This window comes from Triplophysa rosa, linkage group LG6 (genome assembly GCF_024868665.1).
Source record: "Triplophysa rosa linkage group LG6, Trosa_1v2, whole genome shotgun sequence".
Classification (NCBI taxonomy): Eukaryota; Metazoa; Chordata; class Actinopteri; order Cypriniformes; family Nemacheilidae; genus Triplophysa; species Triplophysa rosa.
This window is the reverse complement of record NC_079895.1, coordinates 23665134-23689808: the sequence shown is the minus strand read 5'-3', so window position 1 is coordinate 23689808 and position 24675 is coordinate 23665134. Positions and strand designations below refer to the sequence as shown.

General features: G+C 39.8%; 1 protein-coding gene and 1 long non-coding RNA gene across 7 annotated transcripts in view; one reads left to right on the top strand and one right to left on the bottom strand.

Annotated features, from left to right (window-relative positions):
* Positions 1–24675, bottom strand: part of myo16 (myosin XVI) — a 184927-nt gene that overhangs the window by 62169 nt on the left and 98083 nt on the right. For all 6 annotated transcript variants that reach the window (XM_057336149.1, XM_057336150.1, XM_057336151.1 and 3 more), the window contains exons 13-20: positions 17144–17271; positions 14181–14286; positions 12365–12482; positions 12097–12244; positions 11538–11655; positions 8938–9055; positions 6952–7023; positions 3052–3193 (exon numbers count right to left, since the gene is read on the bottom strand). In XM_057336149.1, the coding sequence (XP_057192132.1) occupies positions 3052–3193; positions 6952–7023; positions 8938–9055; positions 11538–11655; positions 12097–12244; positions 12365–12482; positions 14181–14286; positions 17144–17271 (950 nt within the window). The remainder of the gene's footprint in view (positions 1–3051; positions 3194–6951; positions 7024–8937; positions 9056–11537; positions 11656–12096; positions 12245–12364; positions 12483–14180; positions 14287–17143; positions 17272–24675) is intronic.
* Positions 16203–17223, top strand: LOC130555714 (uncharacterized). The gene is made up of 3 exons (XR_008963135.1): positions 16203–16786; positions 16876–16932; positions 17138–17223. It is a non-coding gene; the product is annotated as an uncharacterized LOC130555714 (long non-coding RNA).

Sequence of the window (24675 nt, the reverse complement as noted above, 5' to 3'; positions counted from 1 at the left end):
ATTTTCTAAAATAGTCTGTAAAGTCAAAAGCAAACGTCAAATAATCGTGTCTGAATATAATTTTTGCTAAACAAAAGGTGATGAATACCCATAATGACCACCTGCATTCTCTCAAGATACTGAAGTGTGCATTCAATGCCTGCCTCTATACATACTCAATCAATCCGAAGTACATACAACAATTGCAGTACATGCAGTAGTGTAACGGTAAAAAGCTTCTGGTGCATAAGTGGAGTCTGTTTGCATTAAAAGGATCAAAGGTGTGTTTTATTCAGCTGTGAGTTTGAGGCTACATCTGGCATAGGTTGCCAAAGCAAATAAAAATGTAAAAAATAATCGTAGCATTCCATAAGCTAGTGTAAATATTGGACATAAGCTACTGTACATACTGTATGGCTGGAAACGAAAGGTCATCCAAATGAATAGACAAGAGACCAATAACACAGCTGAATGTCATGTACCAGTCCGAAGACTTTAACTTACAGTTTTAGATTTTTTTATTGAAACATTTTAAAATATGTAGCACTGAAATCTATATTTAAAATGTATCTATCTATATTTATACATTTTATTTTATTTATAAATAAAATAATTGTATCAGTCAGATAGGGAAACCACGGAGCCCTTTTAGGGACATGGTGGTGGAAAAAATGAGAGGGAAGAGAAAAATATTTTTTAAAGCTTTTGCGTTATCTCGCAAAACTTTTGCGTTCCCCCGAGAAACATTGCATTCTCTCGCAAAGATATTTGCGTTATCTCGCAAAACATTCAAACGTCCTGTTGTCCCGCTCCGTACATTAACAATGGAGCGGTTCATAGTAGATTCCCAATAACTCGTGAGCTAAACGTTGTTATAACACAAATAACACATACGTCCTTAGATTAGGATCTACAACCCAGTCTTCCTCAAAACGAAAATATAAATTGATATCATCTGAGCAGGCGACATGGACAAGTCCAAAGGAACCGTCTACAAAGTGACTGTAAATCCGAAAAGCGTTACTACAAAAATAGTCATTAATAACTTAAATGTTACACACTGAAGTCTCACCAAATTCAGTTTACACATTAATGCTCTCCTGCTGAATTTAAACTGGTTTTAGTTATACTACAGAATGTAGCATCGAAGTTAATGACTATTATTAGTAGCCTAATGATATTCGGGTTTTGCACTTTGCAGACGATCCCTTCGGTATTGTCTCAGCCGGCTCCCGCCTGAGATCAATAAAAGGCTCGATTTGTGGAAAATTAAGTTAAAGTTCATTGTTTACATTACATAGAATGAGGTTTAATTTGTGTTATAAGAACGTTTAGCTCACGAGTTATTGGTCTGGGAATCTGCGACTATAGACCAATGTTTATGTAGCCTACGGAGCTAGTCTTAAATTCTGCCAGCGGGACATTAAACATGAAGTGTTTGCGAGATAACGCAAATATGTTTGCGAGAGAACGCAAACGTTTTGCGAGATAACGCAAATATATTTGCGAGGGAACGCAATGTTTCTCGGGTAAACGCAAAAGTTTTGCGAGATAACGCAAAAGCTTTAAAAAATATTTTTCTCTTCCCTCTCATATTTTTCCCACCACCATGTCCCTAAAAGGGCTCCGTAGGAAACAGTGACTGAAGTAACTGCAGCATGTCTAAAATAAATATTCATTGGTTATGGAAATCATCCTGTTTTGAAGTACTGTGCCAAGACGCTCGAAGGTAATGTACTGCCGTTTTTGTCTTTACATGTACAAACAAACAACAAATGTCAAAGTTCAGCTTTAAGTCAGTAAGTGTGAGTTTCCCCTTGTGTTGGTCATTTAGGCAGTTACAGTATCGTGCCCTCACTGACCCATAATGAACATTCTCATGTACACATCGATAATCATCATCGCCTCATCCAAAGCTGTTCCTACTGAAACGCTGACCAGGACAAACCAAGTCCAGTCTGCATTGCTTATTTATCGATCACGCATCAGAATGTCCTAGGAAGCCATTTATGCCTGACACCTTCATTTCCTTACAATGCTAAACCCTTTGTAAATAGATTTCAAACAGATTTTGGATTGTGTGGGTGTGGAGTCATTTCTTCTTAACCCTTAATACATCAAGACTCTAAATTAGCACAAGCGGATTTGGCAAGAAAGTAAGATCAAGTTACTGTTAACTACTACACACTTTTATTTTCAAAACTTTATGCGGTGACACATGCGAAAAATGTCTTCATCAAGCCACCAAAATCATGTCATGATGTGTTGTTATACTGTATTATGACCTGCGTTGTTTAGACAGAATACACATAAACAGAATAAACAGAATTCTTGACTTTATTGTTCAAAACAATTACTACTGTACTTAATCAAATATTCATTATTCAAAAGATGTCTGTAAGTTATAAATATGACTAAACACTAAGCAATTTTTTTGTTATGTTAGCTACTTTTAACGTTTGTTTGAATTTGAAAAGAAGTCTTCTTGAGGCCCCTGGCCCCCTGGTTGAAAAACAGTTTGAAGTTTCCAAACGGTGACAATATGTTCACTATGTGTTCCTGGATCTTTCAGCGGAAAGCAAGTATGGCGAAAGTGTGCAAAATGATGACTCGCTCTGACTTGCATGTAAATACACACATACTTCGAGTTCCATGAATATTTCACTTATTTCTGCAAGACGCCTTTTTCATAACGCAATGACAGAGTCCTGGGCGTGTTGCTCTGTCGCTCACCCTTCAAATGCATCAATACGCTATGTAAACTATTTCAAAACTTTACGGTAAGCCCTTGTTTTGACCGATGTTATCGCAGAAGGTCTTTGAGAAGGACTTGTTGTGTGTGTTACTACTAGTCACAGCTGGAGTAAGTTCAGTGAACTGTTGAGATGTGTGAGGATCATTGACTGGCAGGAATAAGTAAAGTTATGTACTGTGATGACATTAACAATTTATACCAAGTTCAAATAAACACATACATCATTTTCCCCTCACGCTTTCAGCACCATATTCTCTTTTATTCATGCAGAGACCCTTCATGTGCATAAAAGACACGCGATATATATGTCATCTTACCCAATGTTTTCTTCTTGGCCTTGGAGGTGAAAGTTAATGTTATTGACCAAGAAGCTGAAGAGTCGTCCGTACAGAGCTTTGGCCAGGAGGTCTCTGTGACAGTTGCACATTTCCACAGTGTGGCGCCTTGTTATGGCATCACCTGGACAAGAAGGTAAAGTGATCTTTTACTTGATCCTTTATTCTCGTGCGTCTTTAAAATACCAGTATACAGTGAGGGAAATAAGTATTTGATCCCCTGCTGATTTTGTAAGTTTGCCTACTTACAAACAAATGAAGGGTCTATAATTTTTATGGTGGGTTTATTTTAACTGATAGACACAGAATATTAAAAAAAATCAGGGGAAAAAAATGTTATATAAAGGTTATAAATTGATTTGCATTTCAGTCAGTGAAATAAGTATTTGATCCCCTACCAACTAGCAAGAATTCTGGCTCCACAGATTGGTTATGTGCCTATATGGACCACAGATTAGTCCTGTCACTTTAAGAAAGTACTCCTAAATCAGCTTGTTATGTATATAAAAGATGCCTGCCAACAGAATCTGTATCTTCCAGTTCAACCTCTCCAACACCATGGTCCAGACCAAATAGGTTTTAAAGGATGTCAGCGACAAGATTGGAGACCTGCACAAACCTTGAATAGGCTACAGACAGAAGCTTGGTGAGAAGGAGACAACTGTTGGTGTGATTATTTGGAAATAGAAGATATACAAAATAACTATCAAATGCCCTTGTTCTGGAGCTCCCTGCAATATTTCCCCAATGGGGTAAAGATGATCATGAGAAATGTTAAAGATCAGCCCAGAACTACACGGAAGAAGCCTGTTAATGATTTCAAGACAGTTGGGAACACAGTTAGCAAGCAAAACATTGGTAACACATTGGTAACACGCTATGCCACAGTAGACTGAAATCCTGAAGCACCCGCAAGGTCCTCCTGCCCAAGAAGGCCCGCCTGGCTCGTCTTAAGTTTGACAATGAACATAAAAATGATTCAGAAAAGGCTTTGGCGAAAGTGCTGGCACTGCTGTGAGACCAAAATGGACTCCTGTGTTTGGAGGGAGAGAAATGCTGACTATGAGCCCAAGAACATCATGTCTACAGAGAAGCACAGTGTTGGAAACATTCTGCTTTAGGGCTTTTTCTCTGCTACAGGTATACAGGATGACTTCACCGCATTGAGGGGCTGAGGGACGGGCCCATGTACCGTAAAATCTTGGACGAGAACCTCCTCCCCTTAACTAGGTCACTGAAGATGGGTCATGGATGAGCCTTTAACATGACAAAGACGCAAAACATATTGCCAAGACAACCAAATAGTGGCTTAAGGAGAAGCACATTAAATGTCCTAGCCAGTCTCTAGACCCTAGTCCTATAGAACCTCTGTGAAGGAGGCTAAAACTCCAATTTGCTGAGCGACAGCCAAGAAACCTTAAAGATTGACAGAGGAGTGGACTAAATGTATCCGGACACATGTGCAAACCTGGTGACCAACTATCAGAAATGTCTGACCTCTGTGCTTGCCAACAAGGGTTTCTCCACAAAGTACAAAGTTATGTTTTGCTTGGGGATCAAATACTTATTTCACTGACTGAAATGCAAATCAATTTATAACCTTTATATAACATTTTTTTCCCCTGATTTTTTTTAATATTCTGTGTCTATCAGTTAAAATAAACCCACCATAAAAATTATAGACCCTTCATTTGTTTGTAAGTAGGCAAACTTACAAAATCAGCAGGGGATCAAATACTTATTTCCCTCACTGTAGCTAGTCACCACCAGGTCAACATATTTTAAATAATGAAAGTGAATGGGGACAAGAGCTGTCAAACTTTGAAGACAACATTAAAGCAGCTTAAAAGTAACTCTAAAGTCATTCGATTTGTATGTGAAGAAAAGATTAACATTTTTTCTTCTGGAGAAAACAAAAAAGATATTTTAAAGGAGTCATATGACACGGCTAAAACAAATATTATCGTTTGTTTTAGATGTAACGCAATGTGTATACACGATTTAAGGTTCAAAAACGCCGTATTTTTCACATACCGTGCATGTTTGTATCTCCTCTTTGCCCCGCCTCTCTGAAACGCGCAGATTTTTTACAAAGCTCATGGCTCTGAAAAGCGAGGTGTGCTATGATTGGCCAGTTAACCAGTGCGTAGTGATTGGTCGAATACTGCAAGCGTGTGACGGAAATGTAACGCCTCTTACCATATTTGGAACATAAGGTTACTCTTCAATTGTGCTGACAGGTCTGACAGGTATACATTTGGGCGGTCTTAGTCAAATCATACCACGAACTGACGTGGATTTGTGGGGGTGTGGTTACACGAGGCGTTTCAGGCAGGTCTGGGTGAGCATCCGCTTTTATATAGAATACATCTTTTGTTCCGACACTTAAATTTGTGCAATTTTACGTGTCTAATACATGCATGGGCAACTAATAACACACCAAAGACACAGAAAAACACGTATTCACGCCATATGACCCCCCTTCCATTGACTTCCACAGTTTGGGCACAAAACCACAGAGACATTTCTCAAAATATCTTTTTTTGTGTTTCACATACTCATATACAGTTTTGGAATGACATGAATAAATGTGAAAAAAAAAACAATGACAGAGTTCCAATTTTTGGCTAATCTATCCCTTTAGCTACTATAGAGCAATGGATAAGCTTAACAATTCACGTTGGTCGCAGCTACTCTTTTCAACAGGGTTGGCAGCACATGAAAAGTAGCGACAGGAGCGAAAAACATCCAAACAGACAGCGTCTGCTCCAAACAACAGGGGAACAGAGCAAAGAGGAAAACAAACTGGAGGCAGTGTGTCACATTCTGACTGATATACAGCGCATGTGGGTGGCAGAAAAACAAGCAGCCTATTGTTGATCGCGCCGACTGGGGGGACATCGAATATGCTGATGGGGAGGACGTGCAGAACCCGAGCTCTGGCAATGTGACCTTTGATGATGTCAGACTCTGAATCACCTCATTCGCCATCTCATTCACGTCGGGCCACAGAACGTCAACTTCCAGATGCCCACGTTGCCATCGTTACGCAGGGCACTAAAGAACATCAGAGATGAATTCATTCGCTGCGTATATCAGACTACATAAATGCGGATGCGCACAAGCGTGGCATTGTAAGCGTTTGTTTACTCGCCTGAGAGAGACAATAAACAAAACAAAGAACAATCGAGATGGCACATACGTATGAGGAGGAGAAAACCAAACAATGCCAAGCGTGCATGTAATTTTGGGCAGCAGGTCAGTGGCTGAATTGGGTTAACCTCCAGACACTGTATCGTGCGATTCACACACACTCCGCGCTTGTTGTATAATGCCGCACATGGGCAAACGTTCGCCCAGTCTAGACAGAAATGTGTGTTTGTGTCTGCGTTTTATGAATGAGGCAGTTGTCCAGTTGAGCTCAAATTGAGCCAAATTGGGATCGTTCGTAATATAATCTGAGGCCAAACGCTGCAGGCCACATTCATTGATGAGATTGTGAATGGGTAAAGGCCGGTACATCTGAATGAACAGTGTCATCAGGTCGCAAGTAGTGAGATTTCACTCCACACACTATTAAAATTAAAGGTGCTTAAAAGGTTCTTCACAGCGATGCCATAGAAGAACCACTTTTGGTTCCACAAAGAACCATTCGGGCAAAGGTTGTTTAAAGAACCATCTCTTTCTTTCCTTCTTATAATCTGTTTTTCGCCACAAAGAACCTTATGTGAAACAGAAAGGTTCTTCGGATGTTAAAGGCTCTTATGGAAACATTTATATAAAAACGTTTCTTCTATGGCATCGTGAGGCACCTTTATTTTGAAGAGTGTATAAAGTGCAATGCAACAGAAAGTGTGAATGAGCGGCAATCGAAGGTCATACCTTTAAAGTACTGCACGTCAGAGGTGAGGGCGGAGCCTAGATCTTCAGAGTTCACCTGTAACATCCCAGCAACTACAGAAAGAGTCAAAAACAATCAAGTACTCAAAATTAAATAGGAATGCAGAGTTCAGAAATCAAACGCTGATTGGATAAGCCCCGGTAAGCTTACAATGATGACTTAAAGTGGAACATTCCCGGAAATGTCAGTTTGACATCAATAGACTTTAACCCACATAAAGATAAACATGTAAAGCAACCTGCAGTTTTATGTTTCAATTATGTTTCAAACAGAGACTGCAATACAGAGGCTTCACAAATGTCAAATCAACTTTAAAATCTGACTGAAATGTGGCATGTAACATGTAAGCGCCAGCTAAAAATCACATTAAAGGGATAGTTCACCCAAATATGAAAATTCTGTCATCATTTACTCACCTTCTTGTCATTTCAAACCTGCGTGACTTAGTTTCTTCCGTAGAACACGAAAGAAGATATTTTGGAGAAAGCTGGTAACCGAACAGCGCTGGCACCCATTCGCTTACATTGGACACAAACCATGTCATGGGTGCCGGATACCAACATTCTTCAAAATATCTTCTTTTGTGTTCTGCGGAAGAAACTAAGTCACGCAGGTTTGAAATGACAAAAGGGTGAGTAAATGATGACAGCATTTTCATTTTTGGGTGAACTATCCCTTTAACAGAAACTCCTGCACTGCGCAGTTTTTGCTTCATGGCCTGACATTTTCATGAGCTCGTAACTTATGACAGACTTACCACCCTTCACTTCCCTTTACCTCAAAGCTATATCTCAGTTCGTATTTGCATACAGTTAAGCATTTCAAACTTTTTGAAGCTCTCAGTTTACTCAACTCCACTGTGTTTCACAAAGCCCCGCCCCCCCGCAAGCCCGTCTCCCACCTGCCATTGAGAACGATTTAGAAAGGCCGCCCATTCCACTCTAGTGAATAGGTGTGGTTGTGATGGCTGTGATTCACTGAGGGGACTCTAGTTGGGTAAATCGACGCAGAAAATACCACTTTATGCACGGCATGAAATGCTCTACACTTTTATGTGGAACTTAGCCCCCCCTTGAAATGCACTCCCCTGACCCCGTCCCCCTGCATTCCCCCCATTTCCAGCCCTGGATGTGACACAAAATTCTGTTGAAAAAGTTTGGCAAAGAACCTAATATTTCATCAATAACCACATTAAATCAATTCATATGTTTATTCTCCTGATGTAACAGTGTGTGATACTGTATAAACAGATTTGGTGCAATACATACTAATGTGTGTTTAAAGATTTGAATGGGACATCCAATCAGATTTCAGAGTCAGTGTCAGTTTTATAAAAACATAATATGCACCGCCCTATTTCCTATCCAACCCTTCTATTTATTCTCTCTTACGTGCTTACAAATCACAGAAAACAGCAAACACGAACCGCAATGCGTGTTTGCATTAGTATGTTTGGTTAAGTTGCGCACATTAGCGTATAATGGGTCATGTTTATCTGTGCCCACTTTGAACTGTGATCACATGTATCCATAACAGAAACCTCACACGGGCGAGCATGTATCTGCGCTCTTGTATTTGTGCATGCTGACATCACTTGTTTACCCGGACTCTGTATTATACGTGTCCTTATGTAACTGCGAGGTCAGCGAGTGGCCGGTCTGTTCCGCCCGTCTGCAGTGCAAGGCTTGAAGAAACAGGTGACATCGTGTTTGTGTAAGGCCGGAGAGTGCGTGTGTGCTCTGGTGCGTTGTGTATCAGAGAGGCCGAGAGAGTTTTCCATTGCGTGGTGAGCGATTCTGCTATTAGACCACGGCAGAACTGATGTAAACAACCCAGGATGATGTGTGACACAATTCCAACTGCGTAGCTACCCGCCCACTTTCCATCTCTCTCCCTCCCCTCATCTGAGGCTTCCCGATGGAGTAGATTGCCCCCTGGTGGCCTCAGTGCACATTGGCATGACTGACCTCTATCCAGCAGCTGTAAGTCGGACACAAACGCAGTGTCGGCGTCTGTGAGGGCGGTGAAGCGCAGATCTCCCAAATGCAGCAGCGCGGAGAGGACCGCAAACAAATTCTCCACCTCCTAAAAGAGACACAAAGTTATGAGTCGGACTGGATCAAGGACTTTTGCGCAGGCCTTAGAAGAAGAAGAAAAAGGAAGGATTGCACAGCACAGTATAGGCCTACTTGTGGGCACGGTCCAAAATAGCAGTAGCCACATGAAAGTAAAAATTGGCATTTGTGCTGCCGTTTTTTTGATGCGAGGCTTTTGACAACATTAAAGGGATAGTTCATCCAAATATAATAATTCTGTCGTCATTTCCTCACCCTCTTGTGATTTCAAACCCGTAAGAATTCTGCAGAACACAAAAAATAAGATATTTTGAAGAATGTACAACAACAGTGGCACCCGCTGACTTTTTGTACAGACACGGAGAAGTCAATAGGTCCCGCTTTTTTTTGGTTACCGACATTGTGCAAAACATCTTTTTTGGGTTTTGCGAAAGAAGGAATGTCACACAGTTCTGAAATGACAAGAGGGTGAGTAAATAAAGACAGGCTTTTTATTTATGGGTGAAATGTTCCTTTAATGTGTGTGTTTGTGAGGGTTGCGGTGCACTCACTTAAAGAAAGAAAGAACAATCCTTCTATAATGAAGGAGATTAACAGGTTCCTAGTAGGATTAGAACACTATGTCTGTCTGAAGGTGGGTGTGTGTGTATGAACTCAACACAAATCTCAAGGCTCAAGATTGTAAACTGATATTATATACGTTTCGTTATAACAACATATCCATGCAACACATTAAAGGTCCAGTGTATGAAATTTAGCGGCATCTAGAGGTGAGGTTGCTAATTGCACCACTCCCTCTCTTTCGAAGCACTACGGCGGCTGACACTAAGATGTCGACACGTTTTCGCTTCTTTTCCTAAGGAGATACTATATTTACGAAACATGCTCTGTAGTAGGGTTGTCACGGTACCATAAACATGTCTTACAATACTATACCAGCTGAAGTATCTCGATACCAAGTAGTATCACGATGCTGTGCCATATAATTCAAATCTATACAAATAACACAGATTTAGATTAAACGTTTTGTATTTACTATAGTAAACTGTATTATACTTTGCACTAGAATATGTTGTTGTATTAACTGTAGTAATTGGATAAATTGTAGCAAATACATTTACATTAAGTCATTTGTAAATACTATAAATACTGTAGTATGCTTAAATATTTACTATGATAAGACTCAAAAACACTAGTATCTATGAGTTTTAGTAGTTTATTGTAGTAAATACTAAAGTACACTAGATCATTTTTCACGTAGGAACTAATTCAAATGTTGGACAAAATTAATTGATACAGCAGTCTTTATAAAGGGAAATATTAGGCTTACTTTAAATGCAGAACTAAAACGGCCAGTAGGTGGCGTCAATTTTCCACTGAGTTAGTGAATCATTTAACCAACTCGTTCAAAACGCCAATTTGAATCATTAACTCGTCCGAGACATTCAAAACACACATTCATTTTGGAGATAAACACCGCAAAAAGGCAGATGTAAGTGTTCAAATAAATATTAATGCGCATATGCAACATTAACTACGGTACTACGATACTACCGTTTCAAAAATAGAGAGGCATCGCGGGTATTTTGAAGCTTTAGCATCGCGATGCTACCGTAGCACCGGTACACCGTGCAACCCTACTCTGCAGAGCAGTTTGTCCGTTTAGGGCTACTGTAGAAACAACATGGCGAATTCCATGCAAGGGGACCCGCGGTGTGTGTAGATAGAAATAGCTCATTCTAAGATAATCCAAACATAACGCTTCATTACGTAAGGACACCTCTGAAGACATAGTTATGTTAATTATATTGCATTTCTGTCAAAAGATCCTCCAAAAAATGACACACTGGACCTTTAAGTATTTGCATGCATGTACAATAGATACACATACAGACAGTAGGCAGCAAATACTATGCAATACGCTAGGACTCGTCTTTACACAACCTTAATAACACACTGTAACACGCAGATTGACTGAGGTACGCCTCGGGGTGAATGGAGGTCTGTGTTGTGCGTTATTATAGTCTGCAGACATGCTGTAATAAGTTTTACTGTAAATACTGAATGATGTTACTGTGCAACTAATGTAAACCTACATCAGTCAAAAGAAAACGTCTTGTGACTCCAAAAAACAAGGCTACTTTACAAACTGTCTACATGCGAGTCACTTAAAAGGTGATTTACTTTGCTTGCGTTGGAGTAGGCAGTTAAGCACAAAGTCTATTGAGGCTATAAAGTAATGCTGTGATTCAGGCCAAGCAATCCAAAAGCTGGCTGAATATGTATACACAGTAAATACAATTTATTTGGCTCCATTAAAAGGTTTTACATCACAGCTTGGCCCATTACTTGTGTGCTTTTCCTAAATATGTGTATTCATGTGTGTCCTCTGCACAGACATGCGTATTTTATTTACGTGTGCAATGTATGTAAATAAAAACTGCGGAGCAGACAATGTGCATCTTTGCATGTGTACGCATACGTGCGCATACCAGTCTGTTGAAGCCGAGGGCACGCAGAGCCTGTTTAAGAGCCAAGAGCTTCTCTCTGCTCTGAGGACACGACGTAGCGACCGCAGGAGTTTCATCTGGGGCCGCTGTGCTCAGACACCTGCGGAAACACACAGCGATGGCAAAAACATCATTAAAGAAACATGACTTAGGTAGTCGCTTGATTAAGACTTCTTATGATGGCAAGCGGAGTCATGTTGGACATGTACAAACTCTCAGCAGCTTTCTCAAAAATTCAGTCAAACAGAGGTGGACTTTCCATTTTTAACTATAAACTTCCATTGACCCCCCCCCATGTGAGACAACTTGGGTTGACAAAGAGTTAAACGCAATCAGCTGGATTTATGAGATGCTTTTGAATATATCCCGATAGAAATGTGCAACATATTTTTCTGACAATTCAAGTTTCATACATAATTGACAATGCCCAGTGTCTTACATGTTCATTTCTTACCTAAAATTCTTTGCATGGGAGGGTGTATAAAAACCACAGTATAATAAAAAAGATATTCAGATCTATACTGCATTGTGTGTGTGTTACCTATGGGCCAGGACATTGTTGAGATACAGATTACTCTTCTCCTCAGCTGAAAGTCCTTCAGCCATCAAGTAGAAGATGTTAAAGTTCTGCTGATGTGGCCGTGTGCAGATGACCCTTGACTTTTCCAGCATATATGTGTAGAGACGAGCTAAAACCACAGAGCAACCGAGATAAAGTAGACGTCAGGCATCTTAGTGCATTTCCGTGGAGCATCAGCACCCTCTGCAGGTGATGGATGCTAAAGCAACACAACACACGACTGACACACCTCTGAGTAGAGTTCTTCTTCTCTCGCAGTACTGTAATGAGATTAACTTTATAAACCGGCTTGCAGAAGAGTTCATCGGAGTCTTGGCATGGCCAAAAGCTTCCAAGATGGCATTTACCTGGAAATACATAGAGAAACAATCACTCTGGGCATTATAAGGCATTAAAGATGCTCATTACTGCAAAGGCTGTTCTAAGTATTAGAAAGTACTTTCTATTCATTTAGTCAAAATCAATGGCAACAATGATTTACAATAAGTTCAGTGCTCGGTGCTAGATCTAAAGGTTTCTACATAGCAGGGCCGGGTGTTCACCCAGATTTTCCTTGGGCGCCTTCAAAAATGTCCATCTGACAATCCAAAAAACAAAAATCAAACATTGCATATTTGAAACTTATGTATTATCTATTAAATAATGATCTGTCAAATTGATGACAAAAATATGCATGCAATGAACTACGCGTATATTACTAGAAAAATGTTGTCCAACCCAAATATGTGATGATTGTGATGCCATTAATTATAATACATAAATGTTCACTATGATTTTGGCCTGGTTTCACAGACAAGGCTTAGCTTAAGCCAGGACTATGACGATATTTAAGTCGCTTTTATTAAAACGCCTTATATCATACTAAAATATTACTGGTGTGCATTTTGAGAGAAAACAAATGCAAACACAGCTCATGTAAAACTGATTCTCAGAAATACCCCAAAACAAACAATATGCCAGTGTATTCATGATGTTTCATGTCATCTGCGCAGCTGAAACTTTTCCCCAGCAGGTGGCGATAAGCTACCACTGTTACAATGTACTCTTCATCCCCAGTGTTAAGCTATTAACTGTAGTGTGAAGAACACACACAAATGTTTCAGTGTGTAATAATGTCAGCCGGTGCTCCCGGTCATAAAACTGCTGTAGTCATTTCTGTACGCGGATACAACACATGCCTAGTTAATATTCGACCATAAGCGCTAGCTGCCTGCTTCAGGCTTTCAGATAGTAATCATTTTAAGCATTTAATAAAAAAAAAAAACAGCAGTTTGAGGCTATTATAAGTCTCAACTGAATCACAAAACTACCTCCAGAGTTTAATACCTCAAACACAACCACTAGATAAAAACAATGTAAGAGCTACTAAACCAGTGGAACCTGAAAATGCTAATATTTGGTTAGCACTGTGGTTACGTTTGAGGTAAATTAATGTGCTTGGCATGACCAGTAGTTTAAACGTTTTGGTTCTATACAGCTAGAGTTACAATTTGTAGTAAACTTAAATAGAGGGTATGCATTGACGTCACTTTCCCACATGAACACGCCGGGACACGCCCCCTTGAGGCAAAATGGCTGCATTCAATAGGAGGAACAAAAACCAGGACTAAAACACGCAGTTATTTGCTGAAACTACAAGCAGCTGGACTCGACGGTGATCCTTACGACTACCTTATGAATTACAAAGGAATCAGGTGTTCTTAGACACTCAAATGTTGCTCGGAATTTGCGTTTCCTGATATTGTAACCATTCATTTTGCCCAGTGTTTTACCACTCAAGCAGGCGTGTTCCGGCGTGTTCACGCGGGAAAGTGATGACACGTGCATACCCTCTACTGAACTCCACAAAATTGAAAATTATACACCTGATATGTTTGGCTGGTTCTGTGTTGCATTTACATTTATTGTCGCTGCAAACCTACAGCAATGTGTCAAGTTAGGAGACAGAAAATTACAACAACAACAAAAAATCTTGTAAATTCTTATTTGTCAGCTTTTAGATGTTTGTGTGAGTGCATCTGCATGTAAAAGACAGACAGACTTACATGCTTCATTCGTGGTTCTAAAGCGAAGCCTTTGGAATTTGAGCGGGCAGACAGGTGCTTCAGGATGTGTTTACAGGCCACGGATTTCCCAGAACCACTCTCTCCACTAGACACAATGAAAAGAAAACAAATTATGGTCACACTTTATTTTAAGGTCCAATTCTCGGTATTAATAAACCATTAACTATGACTTTTGCCTCAGTAAACTACTAATTTGTTGCTTATTAATAGTTAGTAAGGTAGTTGTTAGGTTTAGGTATTAGGTAGGATTAGGAAAGTAGAATACGGTCATGTTGAATATGTGCTTTATAAGTACTAATAAACAGCCAATATGCTAAAAACAGGCATCTAATAAGCAACTAGTTAATAGTGAGAATTGGTCCCTATACTAAAGTGTTACCCAAATTATATTTCTCATAAAGAACATAAGGTCACTTTAATTTTGAATATCACCTGGAGGGTCTTGACAGGTTTCATAAATGTAACAGATTTAAACTGAAATTATTTTCATTTCTTTCTACAGACATTATTGTATAAATTGTATTAATTATTGTACATAATTAAAGGGGTCATATGGCGTGAATACGTGTTTTTCTGTGTCTTTGGTGTGTTATAAGTTGCCCATGCATGTATTAGACACGTAAAATTGCAAAAACGAAAGTGTGGGAACAAAAGATGCATTCTATCTAAAAGCGAATGCTCACCCAGACCTGCCTGAAACGCCTCGTGTAACCACACCCCCACAAATCTACGTCAGTTCGTGGTATGAGTTGACTAAAGGTCTTTGCACATACAGTCCGAAATTTTCATATGCGTTTTTTCGTATTTGGCTCTGGTTTGTACGGTGTCTCTGAATAGTTATAAAAGGCCACTCAAAATGCTTGACACGGATGCGAAAACGCAGAAAATCGAACCCGGTCCGAATTTTTTTATGACGGACGAAAATATCGGAGGCGGTGTGTAAATGTGATTGACACAACGTGAGGTCGTATTTATTTTTTAACATGCGGAAATTTCAGACGCAAATTTCGGACTCAATGTGCAATGGGCTTAAGACCGCCCAAATGTAAATGCAAGTAAGGTGGGTACCTGTCAGCACAATTGCTTTGGAACCTGACCTTCCAAATATGGTAAGAGGCGTCACATTTCCGTCACACGCTTGCAGTATTCGACCAATCACTACGCACTGGTAAACTGGCCAATCATAGCACACCTCGCTTTTCAGAGCCATGAGCTTTGTAAAAAATCTGCGCGTTTCAGAGAGGCGGGGCAAAGAGGAGATACAAACATGCACGGTATGTGAAAAATACAGCGTTTTTGAACCTTAAATCGTGTATACACATTGAGTTCCATCTAAAACAAACGATAATATGTGTTTTAGCCGTGTCATATGACCCCTTTAACTCACCAAATTTACTGTATCTTAACTATGTAAATGTAATCAGATTTGAGATGGTTAGTAGGTATCTGGGGGACCCCCAAGTCCATTTTTTGACTTCTTCTGTGCATCACTTATGCCCCCATAAGGCAGTGAGTTTTTAAAACTGTGACTGACACACTGTGACTTGCTCATTTCTTTTTCCCCACATTATTGACAGGGTGTTAATCCACATCCCAGCTGAACAACTAAAAAGGGCTTTTGTAGACTTGCTGAATAATGAGGTCCCACTTCATTTCCATGATGATGTACGCTAACTTTATTAATCGCCCCACTGTTCGATGTTACGACCTCTTAAAATGAGCCATAAAGCACAGTCAAACACCTCACAGCGATAACGAACATCTCCATGTGCAGCGCGGAGAGCCTGGTTCCTTACGGAGACCCGCGGAGAGCAAGCGAAGAGATGAAAACCGGCCTGAGCAGATGGTTTTTAAAGGTCATTTGGCCTCCCGCTAATCATTTTCTGGAGGGTGCGATGTTTTTTTCTCCGATTTTCCATTTCTTTTAGGAAGTCTATTCTGGGTTGTAATTGAACTCAAGGGCACAATGCATTCCTGAGCCATCGGCGAGTGGGTGTTTGTGGGTGTGTGTGTACTTGAGGCCCTTGAACCTGCATTCCACCACTTTTGTTTCCATGGTTCTGTAGTCAGTGGACGGTGTCCGCAGCGATCTGCTTTCACCTGCGGGATGTGCACGCCTGTGATGGATAGCCCATGCAGAGAGGGCATTAAAGTAGCTGCCAGATCCTTTCTGGCTCAGCGAAACATGGGGACCGGGCCAATGAAGGAGCATCAGAATGTGAAACTGGATTTAATTGCGATCGGAGATGACCGGGGCAGAGCAGGACATCGAGCAGCTACTCCACAGACCCACAATCCATTCATCTCCCTAAGAGCGTTTAACAGGTTTGGATTTACAACGTCCCCGGCACATTTGTCTCGGTGACAGCGATATATTTTAAAGATCAACATTACTAGATTTATGTTAAGTAAAGAGGAATTTCTATTAGCTTAAGACTTTGCTCCCGTAAACGTACAAAAAGGAACTTTTAAAAGAGCAATGTGGAGATTTTAGTGGCATCTGGTGGCCAGGTTGAGAATTGCAACCAGTGAACTACGTCGTGAATTCCATGCAAGGGGTGTAGCTAGAAGTAGCTCATTCTAAGGTAATAAAAACATAACACTTCATTATGTAAGGTCTTTATAAGCCTCTGAAGACATAGTTATGTATATTATATTGCATTTCTGTCAATAGATCCTCCTAAATACTACACACTGGACCTTTAAGGGTACCACCGCAGCGACAGAAAAGGTACAGTTTTAAATCGGACAACGTATTTAATAAAAGCAGATTTAAGAAAATGTAACGTTTTAGTCATTGCTTTAAAAATAAAGGTTTCAAATAAGAAAAAACAATATTGTAAACAGACACTGATTGCAAACACAGGTAAAAAAATGATTAGGAATGACTGACAGGTGTGGTAATGACATGTACTGCAATGTTATGTATTATGTAGTAGTACCTGATGATGAAACACTGTGGGCGTCTCTCCTGAAGCATCATGTGATAAGCACGTTCAGTTGAGGAGAAGATATGAGGCGGGAGAGAGGAACAGAGACGACCACTGGAGCTCAGATACAACTGACTGACCTGAGAAAGAGAGAAAAGTCTAAATGTATGACATGTGCATAACAATCCTAATTTAACATGATCTGTGGACCTTATAACAGAGTTTGCAACACTGTATTGACAAGTCCCAAACATTTTGGTTAGGGTTTGTTACAAACATATACAGTATAAGAGACCATTATATGTATATAAACGTAAACATATAAGAGACCATTTCAAAATTATTTTCAGTTTTTTCTATATTGACTATTTATAGGTATGTGTTTAGGTAAAGTTTTATTTTTTGTTTAATTCTGTGAACTACTAAGAATATTTCTCCCAAATGTCAAATAAAAATATTGTTTCTATTTGCATTTATTTGCAGAAAATGAAAACTGGAGAAACGGGTCAAAATAACAGGAAAGATGTTCTGTATTTTTTCAGTCCTCAAATACGGCAAAGAAAACAGTTTCATATTCACGTTCAAGCAATACAACAGTAATGTTTGGACATATATTTAGAATTAAAAATTTTTTTTTTTTTATGACAGTTTTCATGCGTGTTGTCATGCTGTCAGTCTTTCACATTTCTGTTGGATGACTTTATGTCACACCTAAGGTTTGATTTTGTTCAAATTCAACAAACACTGTACTGGAATGCCCACAGTACATCTATAAATGCTGGTTTATTGAACTTTTGGAATGCTCTCTTAATTCTTTCCGCAGCTGTATCTAAAAAATTCAAATTAATTCGTTCTGGACCGCTTAATGTACATGCTTAAACTCTTTATTTTGATGAAACTTTGTTTTGTAAATCATCTTTGTGTACTTTAAACAAATAAATAAGCATACAATTTGGTAAATCTCTCATTGGCGTACAGTACTCTGATAAAATGTTCAGCACTCAAAATCTGCCACTCCAACTTGTCACGACGGTGCGTGGAGAAGAACCCAGATGCAGGCAGGCAGTAAGGGGTTAACAGAGATTTTATTTAACACAAAACAAAAACACCCACAATGGGGGAAAACAGAACTAAGAAATATATATATAAAACAAAAGACTTCCCACGAGGGGGCAAAATGAAAACAAGAACAGTAAAACTAAACTAAAGGACACGACCAAACGTCTTAAATCAAACACGACATGACAGGGTAGAACACAAAACTCACAAAGGGAATCAGGGTAATCCAAACACGAAATCCACAACTCGACACACGGGCAGGAACACACACAATACACGAGCACAGGACAAAGGAACATGAGGGTATAAATACGGAAGACAAAAGAGGGATAACGAGCAAGGGCAGGTGTAGAACATAAGACACAAGAGGGAGACAATACATGAAACGAGAGGGGCGGGGCCAATGACAAGACCTGAGAAAACACATGAGATGTCAAAAAACAAACATCTCATGGTTTTCTCACATAAAACCTAAGGCTTTGCCATGGCTCTGCTACAGGACCAAGAAAAACATGACTAAGGAAGCAGAGCCATGACACCAACTGGTGAGTCAGTCTTCTATTCAATTACCTCGACTACTAAAGATAGTTTCGCAAATAGCTTGCCAGATCTGACTCCTTTAATAACCATACCAATAAATACAGAATCGCTCGATGACATGACCAGCAAATTGGGTACTATTTTCTCTAATACATTAGAAGCTGTCGCACCTATGAAGTCAAAAAAGATTAATGAGAAAAACGCAGCACCATGGTACAATAGCACCACTCGCGCCCTTAAAAGAGAAACACGTAAATTGGAGCGCAAATGGAAACAAACCCAATTAGAGGTCTTTAAAATTGCGTGGAAAGAGAGTGCAAACTGTTATAAAAAGGCACTAAAAGCAGCAAAGGCTGAGCACCTCCGTAACCTCATAGAAACTAACAAAAACAATCCAAGGTTTTTATTTAGTACAGTTGCTAAACTAACAAATAAACAGACTTCACCTGACCTGGGTATTCCGCCGCACCTTGGTAGCAATGATTTCATGATTTTTTTTACAGAGAAAATCGAAAACATACGAGACAAAATAGTAAAAACTCAACCTCCAAGTCTGTCCTATAAATTAGTACCAACCATCGCCCCAAAAGAAAGGCTACAGTGTTTTTCACCTATAAAACAGGAAGATTTAATTAAACTTATTGCAACATCTAAACCTACAACTTGCTTATTAGATCCCATACCAACTAAATTATTAAAAGAGTTATTACCCGTTGCAATTGAGCCCATTTATAACATTATCAACTCGTCAATTAATCTAGGCCATGTCCCAAGAACCTTTAAACTGGCCGTCATTAAGCCTCTTATCAAGAAACCAAACTTAGACAACAATGAACTAGGAAACTATAGACCGATTTCAAATCTCCCTTACCTGTCTAAAATACTAGAAAAAGTAGTGTCCACTCAGTTGTGCTCTTTCTTACAAAATAATGACATACACGAAAAATTCCAGTCAGGCTTTAGACCGCATCATAGTACTGAAACTGCGCTCGTTAAAATTACAAACGACCTGCTTATAGCATCAGATAAAGGTAACATCTCACTCCTAGTCCTGCTCGACCTTAGTGCTGCGTTCGATACTGTAGACCATAAAATACTTCTAGATCGCTTACACAATTATACCGGTATTCAGGGACAGGCACTACAATGGTTCAGATCTTACTTATCAGACAGACATCAATTTGTCCATTTAAATGGGGAATCATCAAATCTAACGCAAGTAAATTATGGATTACCTCAGGGATCGGTTTTAGGACCCTTGCTATTCTCCATATACATGCTGCCCCTTGGAAACATTATTAGAAAACATGGAATTAGCTTCCACTGTTATGCAGATGATACTCAGCTATATATCTCATCAAGACCAGATGATTCCTTCCAACTATCCAAATTGGCAGAGTGCATCGACGATATAAAGCATTGGATGACTTGTAATTTCCTTCTTTTAAATTCTAATAAAACAGAAATATTACTTATCGGACCAAAGACACGTGAGCAGAATATTTCGGATTATNTTTTTTACAGAGAAAATCGAAAACATACGAGACAAAATAGTAAAAACTCAACCTCCAAGTCTGTCCTATAAATTAGTACCAACCATCGCCCCAAAAGAAAGGCTACAGTGTTTTTCACCTATAAAACAGGAAGATTTAATTAAACTTATTGCAACATCTAAACCTACAACTTGCTTATTAGACCCCATACCAACTAAATTATTAAAAGAGTTATTACCCGTTGCAATTGAGCCCATTTATAACATTATCAACTCGTCAATTAATCTAGGCCATGTCCCAGGACCCTTTAAACTGGCCGTCATTAAGCCTCTTATCAAGAAACCAAACTTAGACCCCAATGAACTAGGAAACTATAGACCGATTTCAAATCTCCCTTACCTGTCTAAAATACTAGAAAAAGTAGTGTCCACTCAGTTGTGCTCTTTCTTACAAAATAATGACATACACGAAAAATTCCAGTCAGGCTTTAGACCGCATCATAGTACTGAAACTGCGCTCGTTAAAATTACAAACGACCTGCTTATAGCATCAGATAAAGGTAACATCTCACTCCTAGTCCTGCTCGACCTTAGTGCTGCGTTCGATACTGTAGACCATAAAATACTTCTAGATCGCTTACACAATTATACCGGTATTCAGGGACAGGCACTACAATGGTTCAGATCTTACTTATCAGACAGACATCAATTTGTCCATTTAAATGGGGAATCATCAAATCTAACGCAAGTAAATTATGGATTACCTCAGGGATCGGTTTTAGGACCCTTGCTATTCTCCATATACATGCTGCCCCTTGGAAACATTATTAGAAAACATGGAATTAGCTTCCACTGTTATGCAGATGATACTCAGCTATATATCTCATCAAGACCAGATGATTCCTTCCAACTATCCAAATTGGCAGAGTGCATCGACGATATAAAGCATTGGATGACTTGTAATTTCCTTCTTTTAAATTCTAATAAAACAGAAATATTACTTATCGGACCAAAGACACGTGAGCAGAATATTTCGGATTATGACCTGCAAATTGAAGGCTGCACTGTTACTCCAACAAATACAGTTAAAGACCTTGGCGTTATATTAGACAGCAACCTGTCATTTAAAAATCACATCTCAAATGTCACAAAAACAGCCTTCTTCCACCTTAGAAATGTTGCCAAATTGCGAAATATTTTATGTGTGGCTGACGCAGAGAAGCTTATTCATGCATTTGTGACCTCAAGACTTGACTACTGCAATGCACTGCTTAGTGGTTGTCCTGCAACATCAATAAACAAACTACAGTTAGTTCAGAATGCAGCTGCCAGAGTTCTAACCAGGTCCAGAAAATACGATCACATAACCCCAATGTTATCATCCCTTCACTGGTTACCCATTAAGTATCGTATTGACTTTAAAGTTCTTTTAATTACTTATGAAGCCTTAAATGGTTTAGCCCCTACCTACATAACAGAGCTTCTACCACACTACAACCCATCACGCTATCTAAGATCTCAAAACTCCAGACTTTTGATAACACCTAGAATAACTAAATCCACCAAAGGGGGTAGAGCTTTCTCATACGTAGCACCTAAACTCTGGAATAGCCTCCCCAATACTATTCGAGGGTCAGACACACTCTCCCAATTTAAATCTAGATTAAAGACGCATCTTTTCAGCCAAGCATTCACTAATACATAGCTAATGAACAGCAGCTACGCTAATTATTCTGTTTCTGCCCTCGCCTCGGGATGCCCATCCCGAGGTAGGGAGAGATTCCGCCAGGCCCAGATGAACGTCACATGCCCATCCACAACTAGAGATTACGCCAGCTACATCGGAAAATCCCGTGCCATCCTCCTGCGAGAGCCTGTGGACTGACTGCCCATCCCAGCTCCATCCAAGGCAATTCCATCACCACCCAAGAAAAAGGCGACCATCTGGCCGGCCCAGCTCAGACAATTCCATCCCAAACGAGAGCAAAGACGGACTACCTGTCACATAAATGCTAAATTTACAATACTTGGTATTTAATGCTAAACTTACATCACACGACAGCAGTTTGAAGTTATGGCTGCACTCAGTGACTTTGATTGGAGGTTGCTGGGTGGGTGGGTAGGGAGTGGGGGGGCTTGTTGGTTGTGGTTCGGGGCGTTTCATTTGTTGGGACTGTGTGGGTCTGGTCTGGTTGGTTTTGTTTTGTGGTCGATGTCAGACAACAGAGGAATAAAGTTAATTATGCCATTACTACTTTTCCCTGGTTGTTCCTCTGTTGTCTGTTGTTGATCGCGGAATGGGACCGGGTTGGACCTGCACGGTTTCGGCGGGTGGGGCTTCCTGGGTCGCGGCTAGTGGGCTCTCCCTGTTCTTCGTGGACGTTGCTCGGTGGCTTTGGTCGGGGTCACTGAGTGCAGCTATGACACGTCAGAGGAGATCTGGCCCTCCCGGCTGAGCCTGGTTTCTCCCGAGGTTTTTTTTTCTCAATTATTCAACATTGGAGTTTGGGTTCCTCGCCACAGCAGAGCAGTGCAGTGTTGGCTTGCTCACCGGGAGACTGCATTTATTTATTCATTTATTCATTTATTTATTACATATTATTTATTATAATGATCTTGCTTGGTCTATAAACACCATGCACTGTGCTGTGTTTTACCTTTCTGTGTTTTTCTTATTTGCTCCTGTAAAGCTGCTTTGGAACAATGCACATTGTGAAAAGCGCTATATAAATAAAATTGAATTGAATTGAATTGAATTCTATTTAATTACTGGATTGTGACTGGTGTTCTGTCATCCATTTTTCTAGATACTGAATTCGATGCATTATCTTTTATGCCGATCTAAACACTGAAACCTGTTCATTTGTCGCCTTCCCAGCGCCATACATTTCTATACAGAAATCCGAATGTACTATTTCTTTACTCAAGACCAGCTGTATTGTGTAATAAGGGAGAAAGACACTTGTACTGTCTCTGCATCTTCACAAAACCGAAACGTGAAATATAGCGTGCCCTCACAGAGAGCTGGAAGGTTGTTATAGCATGCAAATGTGTGTGCAAAGTAAGCTAAATTTTAGACCATTTGGGAAAAGGCTAATGCTGAGATCTCATTACCCTTCAAAAGTGAGACGCAACACACACACACACACACACTTAATGCAAGCTGTATGACTGAAACACGGAGGACACAGAAAGGACATAGAGAGGCTGTTACACAGCAATGTATCCTGTCAGATGGGAAAAAAATGTATTACTTTACAATTTACAGATTAAAATGTGGTTGTACACAACAACACAGTAGTTAACAAGCTAATAATTATCAACAGCCCTGTTGAAAAAACCAGCATATGCTGGGTTAGGTATGTTTTGATGCTGGTTTAAGCTGGTCATTGGCTGGTTTGAGCTGGTGAGGAAACAGCACATGACCAGCTTAAACCACCACAAACCAGCATCAAAACAAACCTAACCCAGCATATGCTGGTTTTTTCAACAGGGAGTACAGGTGCTACTCCATACATTAAAGCTTTCATAGAAGTTATGGAATTCCTACAGGTTTGAAACAAGTTTTTTATTGCACTTGTGCTTTTTGTTGTCCTTATGTTGTTCCAATTACTTCCATTGTTTATCTCATCTGTAAGTCGCTTTGGATAAAAGCGTCTGCTAAATGACTAAATGTAAATGCAAGTAAAAGATGATGATATTTATGGTATTCTTTAAAAAGTATTATTAGTTTATGATAGCTAATGCATGAACTAATGCTATCATATACAACCTTATTGAAAAGTATTACACTGAAGTTTGTAAAAAAAAGGGGTGTTAGATGATGTAACGTCAGCATGTGGGTGGTCTGGGGCCATCACAGATGAGGGGACATATGTCTCTCTCTCTGCGTCATTCTACTCTCGAGCCCCACCGTGGTGGACACACAGGAGTACCCATGCCTGAAATGAGTCTCTGATGCGGGGGGCCGGCACGGGACAGGCGGTCCACCAGATCCACAGAGCACCAGCTTTATAAAGTGTGTGCGCTTCATCTACTCCTCTGATCTCCTTCACGTGCCAATAAAGCGTTACGGCGGACAGATGGTTGTCTTGTCATGTTTTATTTTTGCTAGTGGCTGGCAGCACGTGCTGTGATTCCCTGATGAGTGTGTTCACATCAACTCTGATCTTCTGTGGACAACCAGCTGTATCAGTGAGGACACTAGACAGGGCCTTCAAAACGCTGTCCTCATTTACTCCTCATTAACTCACGTTATAAATGTCCAAGCCACTCTTTTACATACAACAACAGGCACCTAAAATGGTATTTCTCACGAAACCACGGTTACATCATGGCAGTAAAGATTTGAATTATAAAACATATAATTCGCCAACACAAAAAAAGAATCATAATAAACATAATTGTGTACTCTACCTTACACAAAGCATAATTCTAAGATAATATATATATA